This window comes from Gambusia affinis, linkage group LG08 (genome assembly GCF_019740435.1).
Source record: "Gambusia affinis linkage group LG08, SWU_Gaff_1.0, whole genome shotgun sequence".
Classification (NCBI taxonomy): domain Eukaryota; kingdom Metazoa; phylum Chordata; class Actinopteri; order Cyprinodontiformes; family Poeciliidae; genus Gambusia; species Gambusia affinis.
In genome coordinates this window covers 4942710-4955726 of record NC_057875.1, presented here as the reverse complement: position 1 = coordinate 4955726, position 13017 = coordinate 4942710, and the positions used below count along the sequence as shown (strand labels likewise).

Sequence of the window (13017 nt, the reverse complement as noted above, 5' to 3'; positions counted from 1 at the left end):
TGTGTGCGTGGGACTCTGACAAGTTGCAGTGATGTACAGAGAAATCCCCAAAATCTATTGCAAAAAAAAAAGTTTACATTTTAACAAATTAACGACACAGAATCAGTTTTGCATTTCGTCATTTTAATTTTATTCAACAAGCTAAAGCAGCATCCTGAAGACTCACAGAGAATGAGAGCGAGTTTACACAGTACATATGTGCTTTTTATATTCTCCTTCATCACATATCCACTTCTCACTTCCTTCCACACAAAGTTCTGTTCTATCAGCAACATAAACAAATAGAAAACAAGCTTCAGCAGAAGTCTAGTCATTGGGTGTGTTTCCTGTCAGTTTCCGCCAAAACTGACAGGAAACACACCCAAAGACACCCATTGAATCTCCACTATAAGACAGTATACAGTGGTGTGAAAAAGTGTTTGCCCCCTTCCTCATTTCCTGTTTTTTTGCATGTTTGTCACACTTTAGTGTTTCGGAACATCAAACCAATTTAAAAAATAGTCAAGGACAACACAAGTAAACACAAAATGCAATTTGTAAATGAAGGTGTGACAAACATGCAAAAAAACAGGAAATGAGGAAGGGGGCAAACACTTTTTCACACCACTGTAGATGTTACAGAAAACGTGTCCTGTTTAGTTAGCAGCTAAATGAGACTGGCACATATTTGTTTACTCCTCTTTAACTCAGAAGATGGAAGTACACATAGTAGATAAGCATGTCAATTAGGAATTCCTTCCACACAAAGTTCTGTTTTATCAGCAACATATACAAATAGAAAACAAGCTTCAGCAGAAGTCTAGTCTTTGGGTGTGTTTCCTGTCAGTTTTGGCACCAGAGTGTCTGGCATCTGCTTCCAATTTGAAATGCTTATCTCTTCCTGCAGACATCACTAAAATGGCGTCCATTCTAGAAGCAAACACAGAATCTCACATTCCTTAAGTATAAAAATGAGCATTTATATGAGATATTATTTACAATTCTAACAATCCATTACAACACATTTTCCAGGTGAAACTAATTACATTGTGCTTCCAATATATTACCATTTTGGTAACACTTTATTTGATGGGGTGTGCATAAGACTGACATGACACGGTAATTTTATTTTACTATGTGTACTTCCATCTTCTGAGTTAATGAGAAGTGAAAAAATATGCGCCAGACTAATTTAGCTGCTAACCAACTAGGACACGTTTTCTGTAACATCTACACTGTCTTATAGTGGAGATTCAATGGAGGTTCTTGGCTCCTTATTTATTTTCATTTTAAATGTAATTCAATCACAAAAATAGCACACTCAAAATATACTAATCAAGCACCTTTATATTACATGAAAGGCAAAACACTTAAAGTCCTTTACGGTTCTGAGTGACTGACTGACTAGACTAGAAAGACTCAAGGGGAGGAGCCAAGAACTGACTATAAAACACAAGCAGCATTAAAAGGAGAATTATTTGCAAGCAAGAAATCAACAGCACACATCATCACAGATCAACTTCCTGCAAGAAGACAGTGAAAATGGCTGCTGGTAAGAAGAGTTTAAAATGTTATATATTAATATCTCTGGATGATTTCAATTAAGTTCAACAAATTTCTGACAATGTGAACATAATTTCCAACTTTTCTCCTGTAACTTCTTAACTCTGGCAAAATGAAATGTATTTAGGGATTATTTTACCAGAGCTCTAGATGATTAAATAGAGAATTACAAGTAATTTATATTTTTGTTGTGGCTCACATTTTATGAACAGAAAAACTATTGAACTTAAATCAGAGCTGCCAAAATTAAAAAAATAAAAAACAAAAATGTATATAAATAAAAGATTTCTTTTTTCCAAAGAGGCATTTTTATCTTCTCATCACTCCAACCAACAAACTGAAGAAAACATAAAAACCCCATGTCTAATATTGTTCCATGTCTAGTGAACAACTATAAATCAGCATTTGCTGACATTTTATTGAACAAAAGTAATATTTCTTTTGATTTGTGTGTAATTTTTAACCCAACTTGCTGTCAGTGAGCATAACTCAGTGAGTTATTTATCTGCTCAGTGCATGGGTGGGGGATGTCCAGTGGGTGATGTCGAATGCACAATTCAGAGATTGAGATCCAGACAAAAGCCAATGAGCAAAACAATCGCATTCAGCCGGAGAACAGAAATACGTGGACCGAGAAAAAAATCTGCTCTGACGAAGTCAGAGTTACACAGTTACTTTTTATCCCTCTTTCTCACATTACAAAGGTGGAAACTTAATCCACAGAGAACAAACAAAAGAGGAAAAAGAGAAAACAAAATGGCAGACCATTTGATTTCTGTAGAACAGGTGTTAAGGCGGAACGGTTCAACCTTGTATGGTCACTCACCATGTCAGCACAAACTTACTATCATGTCTACGGGATGCGAAAACTAAACACTTTAGCTCCTGTGCGGCTGTCCGACGTGCGGAGAACGCCAAGGGAAGAGCAGCCAGTTTCCATGGCGACAGGCCATCTAATCAGCAGAGTACAGCAGCACATCTTGTTCAATTAGTTTTCACACCCTCTGCAGATACACAGTTTCTAACAGAAAAACATCTTGACTCATCTTAACTGTGATACATTAACATTACATTTATGTGATCCATAAAAGGAACAATGTGTGATGCAAATCAAACATTTTACTCTTTAATGGAAAATATCCTTCACAGCGATCAGACAAAATGAGCAACAACTGGACAATCCTTGGACTGGGGACAATAAAAGACCTTCCCAAAATGTCAAATTTTGTCACAAGTCATAATGCCAGAGAATTCACAAGTTATGTGGGAGCGTTTCATTGGCATGTTGGATGCAGAGATGTCCACCAGAGCAGTAGCTGCAAGCCTCAATGAACTCTTAGACAAACTATTGGCCGACTAAGAGTTCGCTTCCAACAGACTGGCACTACTGCAAATAAACTTCATCCTCATCAGCCACATGTGACCACACAAGATGGCCACATCTGGTTCCTCCGTCTGCAGGATCAACTAAGACCAGCGACACACAGAGCTGATGAGTCTATTAGTCTGCACAACAGACGCCTCACAGCTATCATGTTCAGAGCACTGTCAGTCTGCTACAAATAGCCGTAGCACGATGTGATCAGTGCTGATATGAAGATCAGTAATTATCTGAAATATATTTTGAGTTTCTCTATATATTGCGTAACCTAAATGTTCATAAAACTCTTATGTTTGACATGAGGCCTTTATATTTTTGTTCAGTGTATATATTTATTTAGACTGAATGATATACTAATATGAAGAAGTACATAATTGTACAGAGGAATGAAAAGCATGAATGATTTTTAAAATGCTTCACAGATAAAAATCTGAGACAATATTTGGTTGAAGGTCATTTTTATTTTGTTGGGCAATTATATAATGACAATGATAAATTAAATTAATATAATATTCCCCGTGTCATTTCATATCATTTCAGATAACTGAGTTTGTGGACCAATTTGTTCTATTTTTGTAGTGAATTAGTAGAAAAAACTGGAAATTTTGTTAAAATAAAATAACTTTCGGTGAGCAACTTTTAGGGAAAATAATTTAAGGTACTTGTCAGTGTGTTTTTCTTCTCTCTTTATTGGGTCATTTTAGCAAAAAAGGTGAAAAAATAGAATAATTAAAAATGCCCGGGGAAGAAAGATTAGAAAACTTACATGTAAAAGAAGAATAAATACAGAACAAGAACAAATAAGACAAGAGGTTAAATATATTTTGAAGCGTGTAACCATCATCTGGTGTGAGTTTCTTAGACAGCAGTTTGGGAAATGCATTTTCAGAGAAAAAGGTTTGAATTTCAGTACTTATTTTCTCTACTGCGGGTGAAGTTGAAGACAAATGAAGTCAGAAAAGGTTCAATCACATTTTTTTTGTCTAAATTAGTTTTAATCAAATGATAGTTAAGATTGTCCTGAGGCAATGCTGGTTATGACTCCAAATTAAATAAAAGATACTTTTACTATCATTCAGAATCTAGCATGCAATTCAGTTCACATCAGATTCATTTTGGCTTAAATGGTTCAGATAAAGGTTAAAAAGGTACAAAAAAACCTAGATGGAAATAATAAAAATCTTAATAAAAATGTTAAAAAGCGTCCTCACTGAACAGGAGAAGAAAAACTGTTAATTACATAAATGCAATTATAAATAAGTATTTATAATTGCATTTATGTAATTTAACAGTTGTTGATTTGGTGTGAAGAATAAACCACTGCTGTTTCCACCTGACTCTGCCTCAAAGCTTCATCCTCACTGTAAAATCCAACCACAAAAACTGACCTTTTGTGAGTTTTAGGTCTGGTTCACACGGCACGATTTAAGGATTATTGGCCGATTTTCCAAACTTCTGTGACCACAGAGCCAATAAAAGTCCAACAGGTTCGATCTGTTCGTGTGTCCAGCCACATGGCAGGAGCAACACACCACAGACCAACATCCTGAGTCCAAAAGAAAACTCAGTAACCCTCCCAACATACCATACGTAAATTTAGAAACATGCAGAATTATCTGACGTGGTCCGCGGTAATAAAAAGGTTGGGGGCCACAGCTGTAGCCAACCTGCCTGACTGGAGGAAGGAAACTGATGTCAAACTGGAGAGAAGGATAACAGCAATGGTCACCAAAGAGCCTAGACTACCTCCAGATAGAGTAAACATAAAGGTCAAAGTTCATCAGAGACAGATTACACTGAAAAAGCCAGACTGAAATTTTCCACTATGCTTATGAAGAGCCACAAAACTTTTGGGAGATTGTCCTTTGGTCAGACGAGACAAAACTGGAGCTTTTAGGTTCATCAGCTTTATGTTGACAGGAATTACCAGTGAAATAAAATTATTACTTTTGGAGGAGGCTCAGTTACGCTCTTATATTTTGGCTTGCTGAACTGTACCAAAGAATTCAACAATGTTAATTTCATTAGAAAATATTAACTGAAAATTTAAGTAGATTTTCTTACTTGAGCCTGTTTGGCGCCCTGGGCGAGCCACCCTCTTCCACAGAAGGGGAGGTTTTGTTTTGTAACTATTGTTTTAGTTTACTTCTATCTGAATAAAACTGCTTTCAGTTTATTATTGTTTTCTAATTCTCCAGCAGCTGTGGATCTCAGGATTGTTCTTGTTGGGAAAACTGGAATCGGCAAAAGTGCAACAGGAAACACCATTTTAGGGACGAAAGCTTTTAAGTCTGCAATCTCTCTTTCCTCTGTGACATCAGTCTGTGAAAAGGAAACCAATGTGTTTGCTGGTCAAAATCTGGCTGTTATTGATACTCCAGGTCTGTTTGATACGGAGAAAACTAATGAAGATGTTGTGAAAGAAATCGCTAGATGCATCAGCATGGCGGCTCCTGGTCCTCATGTCTTCCTGATTGTTCTCCAACCGACCAGATTCACAGCAGAAGAAAAACAAACAGTGGAAATAATCCAGAAAATGTTTGGAGAAAAAGCTGCCAGATACACCATGATCCTGTTTACTCATGGAGACGAGCTGAAAAAGGCAAACATGACAATGAGTGACCTGTTAGAAACATCCCAGCCTCTGAAACACATCATCAGTCAGTGCTCCATCCTGCAGAAATTTGAAGATAAATATCATGTCTTCGACAACAAAGTTGAGGATCCTGATCAAGTCAGGGGATTGCTGCAGAAGATCAATAGAATGGTTCAGAGAAATGGAGGAAGTTTCTACACCAGTAAGATGTTTGAAGAGGCACAGAAAGCCGTCCAAGAAGAAGTGGAACGACTCCGCAAACAGAATCCAAACATCAAACCTGAGGAGGCGAGAAAGAGGGCAGAGAGAGAAAACTCATTTATCGATGCTGTTCTGAAGGCTCTTTCTGCTGCAGCTGAAGTTGTGATTGGAGCTGTAGCTAAAGCTGTAGAGGTAGCTGTAGCTGTAGCTGCTCAAGCAGTGATAAAGAAGGCCTGTGTTATTCAGTGATGATGTGTGGGATGTTTGGCCCACAGTTTATTAAATGCTGATTTTTATAAATAACAAAATATTTGTCAGTAATAAGCAGATTACTCGCACAGGTACTAACTAATTAATTCGTAATTAATCAGTTACTTAAATATGTAAACAGCGGCAGCAGAAGTGAGCAAGGAAGAGTTATTATCTCTTAATTTTGAGGTTGTTGGTTTGATTCCCATTTTTTCATTTATTTAGTTGTCAATCAGCCTGATCAATATTGAAAATTTGAAAATCTAAAGATGCTTTGTGGTTTGCAGGAGCTCGAGCTGACAGGAACCATAACAAATACATTTTATTTGACGATACATTTAGGCCTGTTGCATAAACGATGTTTTTGTAATCTGGTGATTAAAAATATTGTTTGCTGGTTTATGTAACGTAAAGACAAGTTAGGGACGTTGTTGATTTGTGTTATTTCCTTGTGTTGCTAAAGTGCTAATAAAGCTTTTAAATTGTGAAATAATTAAGCTTTTTTGTAGCTTATTACTTCCATTTAGTGTTTTTTCACTAAAAGATACACTGAAAAAAATAACTCTTTGGATGAACATAAAAAAATCATGGAAAGGTTTTTCACCTGATTACTTTGCTTTATTTCTGGACCATGTAATTCTGTTACTCCTATAAAAAGCAAATCTGTAAGATCAACTTAATTTATTAAGGTTATTCCAATTGCCCAAACAAAACAAATACAGAAAAAATGACCCAATTTCAACTACTTAATTATAAAACCCTAGAGGAAATTATAAGTCAATTAAGCTCCAGTTCTGCAGTCTGGATGACCTACCCTCACATTTCTTTAAGAAAGTCCTGCCTGTTGTTGCTACTGATCTGATCCAAATAGTAAATTCATCGCTCTCATCATCTCATATATGTATATATATATATATATATATATATATATATATATATATATATATATATATATATATATATATATATATATATATATATATATATATATATATATATATATATATATATATATATATATATATATATATATATATATATATATATATAAACCTGTTTCCTATAATACTATCAGAAGCTAAATGTTGCTCTGCAGCTCCTGAACTGCTGTGTTGTTTTCAGAACCAGAGGCCGACCTCAGAGTGGTGCTGGTGGGTCAGGAAAGAGTCGGGAAGAGCTCAGCAGGAAACACCATCCTGGGAAGGAAGGAGTTTAACTCTGAACTCAGTTTGGTTCCTCTGACTCTGAGCAGTAAGAGGGCAGAAGGAGAAGTTTTGTCTCGTAGAGTCTCTGTGGTGGACACGCCTGGACTCTGCAGCTCTAGTCTTACACCAGAAGAAGTGAAAGCTGAGATCCAGAGAGCTGTGGAGCTGAGCTCTCCTGGTCCTCATGTTTTTCTGCTCACCATCCAGCTGGGAAGATTCACTGAACAGGAGAAGAGAGGATTGAAGATGTTGCAGGAGATTCTGGATCCAAAGGTTTCCAAGAACATCATGATCCTGTTCACCTACGGAGACCGACTGGAACAAACAGGCATCGATATTGATCAGTTTGTAAAAAGAGATGAAAACTTGCAGAAACTGGTTAAGAGCTGCAGTGGGATGTATCATGTGTTCAATAACCAGAAGATGGAAAACAGGAAGCAGGTCCAGGATCTGCTGGATAAAATAGATTCCCTCTCAGAAGGAGGACGTCGTTATTTTCAGAGAAAGTCTGGGTTAGTATGTTCTGACTGTTTCTTTACTGGCAATGATTGCAGGAAGGTTTCTCAGATCATTTATAACATAGGGTCTCTGTTACTGTGGCCTCTTTGGAAATTAACACTCAGAGTTTACAAACTGTGCTGCAGAAGGTTTAACAACATCATCAACTGGTTTAGATAAAAGAGGAATCAAGTTAGAGGAAATACTGGCTGGAAATTGAGTTAAAATTCAGAGGATAAAGTTATTGTGAATAAATATTACCATTATTAAATGGATTCCAAAGATGATTTGTAATTAATCTCAATTTTAAAATTAATAAAATATTTGATTGCTTCAGTTTCATTGTCACAACTTTAACAAATATTAAAACAAAACATTTTCTGTAGATTATCATGAAGTGACACAATCAATTCAGAAAAATATTCATGTTCAAGTTTCTCTCTCTTTTTTTAAACCAAAATCATCCATAGAAACGTGATTAACTTTTATAATTTTCTGTATTTGTTGATGGAGTTTAAGTCTAAAAAGTAAAACAGTGTATATTTACTCAGAGCACAAACAGAATTACTGTTAAAGTGTTTAAAACCCAATCATGATGTTTTAATAAAAGGCTTTCGACTGGTTTTAAATGCCAGTAACAAACATCACCAGTGGATGATGAACCTGCGTTTTGTCAACCTGTATATCTTAAATTCATTGTTGTAAATTTTGGGATTTTTATCTAATTACATTTCTTCAGAAATATTTAAAACTAGATGTCTGATTCAGCAGGACAGTTTATTTTAACTGTTTCAGTCAGACACAAGCTTCTCTGAAAAGAGACTTTAATTAAAAATCTGTGAAGGTTTTATAAATATTGACTGTAGTTTCTTCATTATTATAATTATTTTTTTCTGTCATTTTAAGAGCTGACACGTGCCTTCAATGTTGTTTTTTGTAAAATGCAGTGGAAAGACGGCGTCTACAGGTGGAACATCATGGCAATCTGAATACAGTAAGTGTTATTTAACTCCAGAGTGTTGAACCCAATAATTTTTAACTATTTTGTGAATGCTCATGCTAGTTAGTATAGCTACCAGTGACAGCAGATAAACATTTTTCCTGTAATAAGTTGTTTTTCCCCCATTAGCACATTTAGCAGTGAGTGAATGAGGTTGATTGACAGCGCTAAGACCCTCCTACTGGTTCTGATTGGTTGTTTTGGTTGGAACGTTGCATTACTTTAGCCAGTGATAGAAGTTCAGGTGGAGGAGATTGATTGTTTTCACAGATTATCTGTCTCATAACAAACTGTCACGAAAAGGTGACAACTTTAACAAATATGGAGAAAATATATTTTTTGTTAAAGTTATACACTGCAGCTTGAATAAAATGAAACGAAATATCAGATGTCTGATTAGTTCACGTAATTCCTTTTTTCATTATAGGTTACTGAGCTTTATTTTATGTCTTGAAGTAGCACAAAATTATCAAATATCTTCTGGTTTGTCAGATGCCTTTGCAGATAATATAAATATTCAAGGTGAACCAAACTGGAACCTGATTGAGGTCATGATTACTAGAAGTTTGCTTTTCAATTACCATTATTTGTTTATTACCTATTGTGGATATTATGTTAACCATCGTCACATCAGTTCATACACAGATCAAATGATCCTCTCTCAGTTCACAGACAGTCACATTCTCCTTTTTGTACTAATTTATTCTGGGACACTGATTGAACTAAAAGCTCTGCTGAAAAACCATGAAGAAGAAAGATTTGTGCACTGCACATTTTTGACACTGGAGTTAAAAGGGTATTACACATAATAAATTTATTATTTGGTCAACACTTTATGGACTTTAACTTATGAAATTGCTTCAAATCTTAGTTTGTTTTTAACATAATTTGTTAAATATTATTAGAGTGAAAATCAATGAATCAATCAAATCAACACATCAATATACCAATAATATATTCAAATGATCAAAATAATGACCTCATGAGAGGAAAATTTTAATTAGGGAATAACTTAAAGTTCAGCTCTAGCAAATAAAATATAGATTGATTTATCATAAAAGGGCTGAAAACAATCTGGTCAATTTTAGCTCTTTGTATGTTTATGAAAGGATATTTAATGTTCACTACTTGAACTGTATAACATATTTAAAATATTTATTTGCTCATCTTAGTCTGCTGAACCTTACCGAAGATTACAACTTTGTTTATCGCAATAAATCAATAAATCAATAAATATCATGATAAACAATGATTTATTGTTTTTCTCTCTCTTTATATAAAATATTGAACGCAACAAAGACAGATTGAAGACTTTTACCATTGTCAAGTACCATTATGTTACTTGAAAATGGCCTCAAAATAACAATATTATTGTTTATCACAATAAATTCAGGGACATTTTATCATCCAGCAAAATTTGTCATTGCAACAGCCTAATTATAACAATGTTAGTTTCCTTAGAAACTGTTAGCTAAAAACTGAAACAAATTTTCTTACATGAGGATAATTTACAAAGTTTAAAAGAAAATATTATTTGTTTCCTTTTATTATTATTTTTAGAATTTTGTGATCTACCTAATTTTCTTCCATATTGTTAACCGTAACAAATCCATAACAGATCTGTTTAACTGACATTTATCTGAATGAAAATGGTTTTCAGTTTATTGTTGTTTTCTAATTTTCAACAGCTGGAGAGAAACCCGACTTCAGGATTGTTCTTCTTGGGAAAACTGGAGTTGGTAAAAGTGCAGCAGGAAACAGAATTACAGGGAAGAAATCTTTTGAGTCTAAAGCGTCTCTTTCCTCTGTGACATCGGTCTGTCAGATGGAAACCAGTAATGTTGCTGGTTTAAATCTGGCTGTTATTGATACTCCAGGTCTGTTTAATATCTCTAAACGTAATGAAGAAGTTATGACAGAGATCGCTAAAGGCATCAGCATGGCGGCTCCTGGTCCTCATGTCTTCTTGTTTGTGCTCCAACTGAACAAATTCACAACTGAAGACAAAAAAAACATTGAAATACTTCAGACAATGTTTGGAGAGGAAGCAGCCAGATACACCATGGTGCTGTTTACCCATGGAGACGAGCTGAGAGAGGGAAACATTAAAATAGAAGATCATTTAGAAACATCCCAACATCTAAAACACTTCATCAGTCAGTGCTCCGTCTTGCAGAAATTTGAAGATAAATATCATGTTTTTGACAACAAAGTTGAGGATCCTGATCAAGTCAGGAAACTGGTGGATAAGATCATCAGATTGGTTGAGGGAAATGGAGGAAATTACTACACCAATAAAATGTTTGAAGAGGCACAGAGAGAAAATCAAGAAGAAATTAAACAACAACTTCAAGAAAATCCAGATGTGAAAACTAGAGGGAGAGATGATAAATGTGTTGTACAGTAATAGTGTCTGTTGTTTTGGATGCAGATGATTAAACCTTGATTTTCATAAATAACAAAATATTTACCTGTAATATGCAGACTTTTGGTCCACCCACCCACCCACCCACCCACCTACCCATCCATCCATCCATCCATCCATCCATCCATCCATCCATCCATCCATCCATCCATCCATCCATCAGGTCGCCAGTCTGTCACAGAGACACACAAACATTCACACCTAGGGAGAATTTAGAGAGACTAATAAAAACTGTCATGTTTTGGACTGTGGGAGGAAACCGGAGAACCAGGAGAGAACCCACCATGCACAGGGAATCAAACCCAGGACCTTCTTGCTGCAAGGCAGCAGCTCTACCCCAGACTTTTCATCACGTCACTAAATAAGAAACATCTGATCAGCCGAGCATCATCATCTCTCATTTATGAGGTTGTTAGTTGGATTCCTGCTTCCTTCAGTCACATCTTCAACTGTCAAGTTCAATAATAATAATAATAATAATAATAATAATAATAATAATAATAATTACCCTGAAGATGCTATTGTAATTTACAAGATCTTTGAACTCACAGTGTGAGTAGCAACAAATATGGTTAATTTAACAATATATTATCTTAAATAAAAAACGGGTAAAGAATAAAGTTCTATAAGATGTGGTTATATAACAATGTTCCAAGATTTTAACTTTTCACGTTCTACAGTTTAAACTGTCAAGCAGAACAATCTCAAGTTATGAAGTCCAGTTCAGTATCCTGACGGTACCGAGATGGTTGGGTGGTGTTTTTGGTGAATCAAGCACTTTTCCCTCTCAGTAAACAGTGAATGGGTTTTACAGTACATGTCCTTCTGATTTGTTTTGATTTCAGACATTTGTCTCTGAGTAATTATTGATTGATTAACAATTATTAATTATTGATTGACCTGATTAATCAGTCAGGTGGTGATTAATAACAACCACCACCTGCTCAACTATATCATGTTTTTGCCTTTGATATCAAGACAAGGGAGGAAATCTACATTTAACTTTCTGATTATTGATTGAATTATATAACAGAATAAACCAGAACATTGTTGATTTTGTTCTTTCTTTTTGTTGTTCCAGTTGCAATAAAGCTTAGAAACATTAAAAATAAAATAATTTTCTTGAGTTTATTACCAACATTTGGTGTTTTTCTACTGAGGGACAAATAGATGAATTTTATTCTAATAACATCAACAAATTTTGATGAGTCATTTATTATTTTATGTTTCAAATCTGGAATAATTTCTGTGACCCATGAGTGACTTCATGGGTCACAGAAATTGACTTCTGCCTTTAAAAAAAACCTTAAAAAATAGAATAATAAACTGAATTTGCCTGACTTTACAATAAAATTTGAAAACAAGTAATTGACCCTGAATCTGCCTGTGACTGAACGGACTCCATGTGTGTTTATACATTGGAGGGTTTTAGTTTTTGGGGTGAAGTCCCTTGAATCATCTGTTATAACTAAATAAATAAACTGAAAGGAACTGAGTCAACTAGCAGGCACGTGCAGAGGGGGGGGCAAAGGGGGCTTGAGCCCCTGCCCTTTTTATCCTTGATGCCCCGAGTGACATTTTTGAGATTTCTTTTTTTTTCCAACATTTTTATTTTTATTTTTTATTTTTCATCTGTATGTCAGAAGGCCTGTTTGTGCCCCTCAGCAATAATATTTAGCTAAATATAATAATAATGACTAATAATGACTCTCAGAGCCTCCATGTTGTTCAGACACTGGGTCCATGGTGAGCAGGAGGAGGCAGATCTGTTCCCTCTAATTATCAAATTATGGGTAACAATATTTTTTCATACACTGGTTTGTGAATAAAAACGTAGGTCTGACGTTGACGTTAGAAAAACTGTTTCTATTTATATTTTTAGAATCATCCTTGCAATAACGGGACAAAACCCGCCTCTCC

The 13017-nt window shown here is 35.2% G+C and overlaps 1 protein-coding gene across 1 annotated transcript; it reads left to right on the top strand.

Annotated features, from left to right (window-relative positions):
* Positions 1-1448: 1448 nt before the first annotated feature.
* On the top strand, positions 1449-12227 carry LOC122836192 (GTPase IMAP family member 8-like). The gene is made up of 4 exons (XM_044125959.1): positions 1449-1531; positions 7092-7686; positions 8620-8666; positions 10361-12227. The coding sequence occupies exons 1-4, from the start codon at positions 1522-1524 to the stop codon at positions 11077-11079; spliced, it is 1371 nt and encodes a 456-aa protein (XP_043981894.1). The 5' UTR covers positions 1449-1521; the 3' UTR covers positions 11080-12227.
* The last annotated feature ends 790 nt before the right edge of the window (positions 12228-13017 follow it).

Bases quoted from the DNA above. Each gene is read 5' to 3' on its own strand.
- LOC122836192 (XM_044125959.1), top strand. The intron at 7,687-8,619 runs GTTAGTATGTTC...TGTAAAATGCAG, and splicing joins TATTTTCAGAGAAAGTCTGG to TGGAAAGACGGCGTCTACAG. The intron at 8,667-10,360 runs GTAAGTGTTATT...AATTTTCAACAG, and splicing joins ATCATGGCAATCTGAATACA to CTGGAGAGAAACCCGACTTC.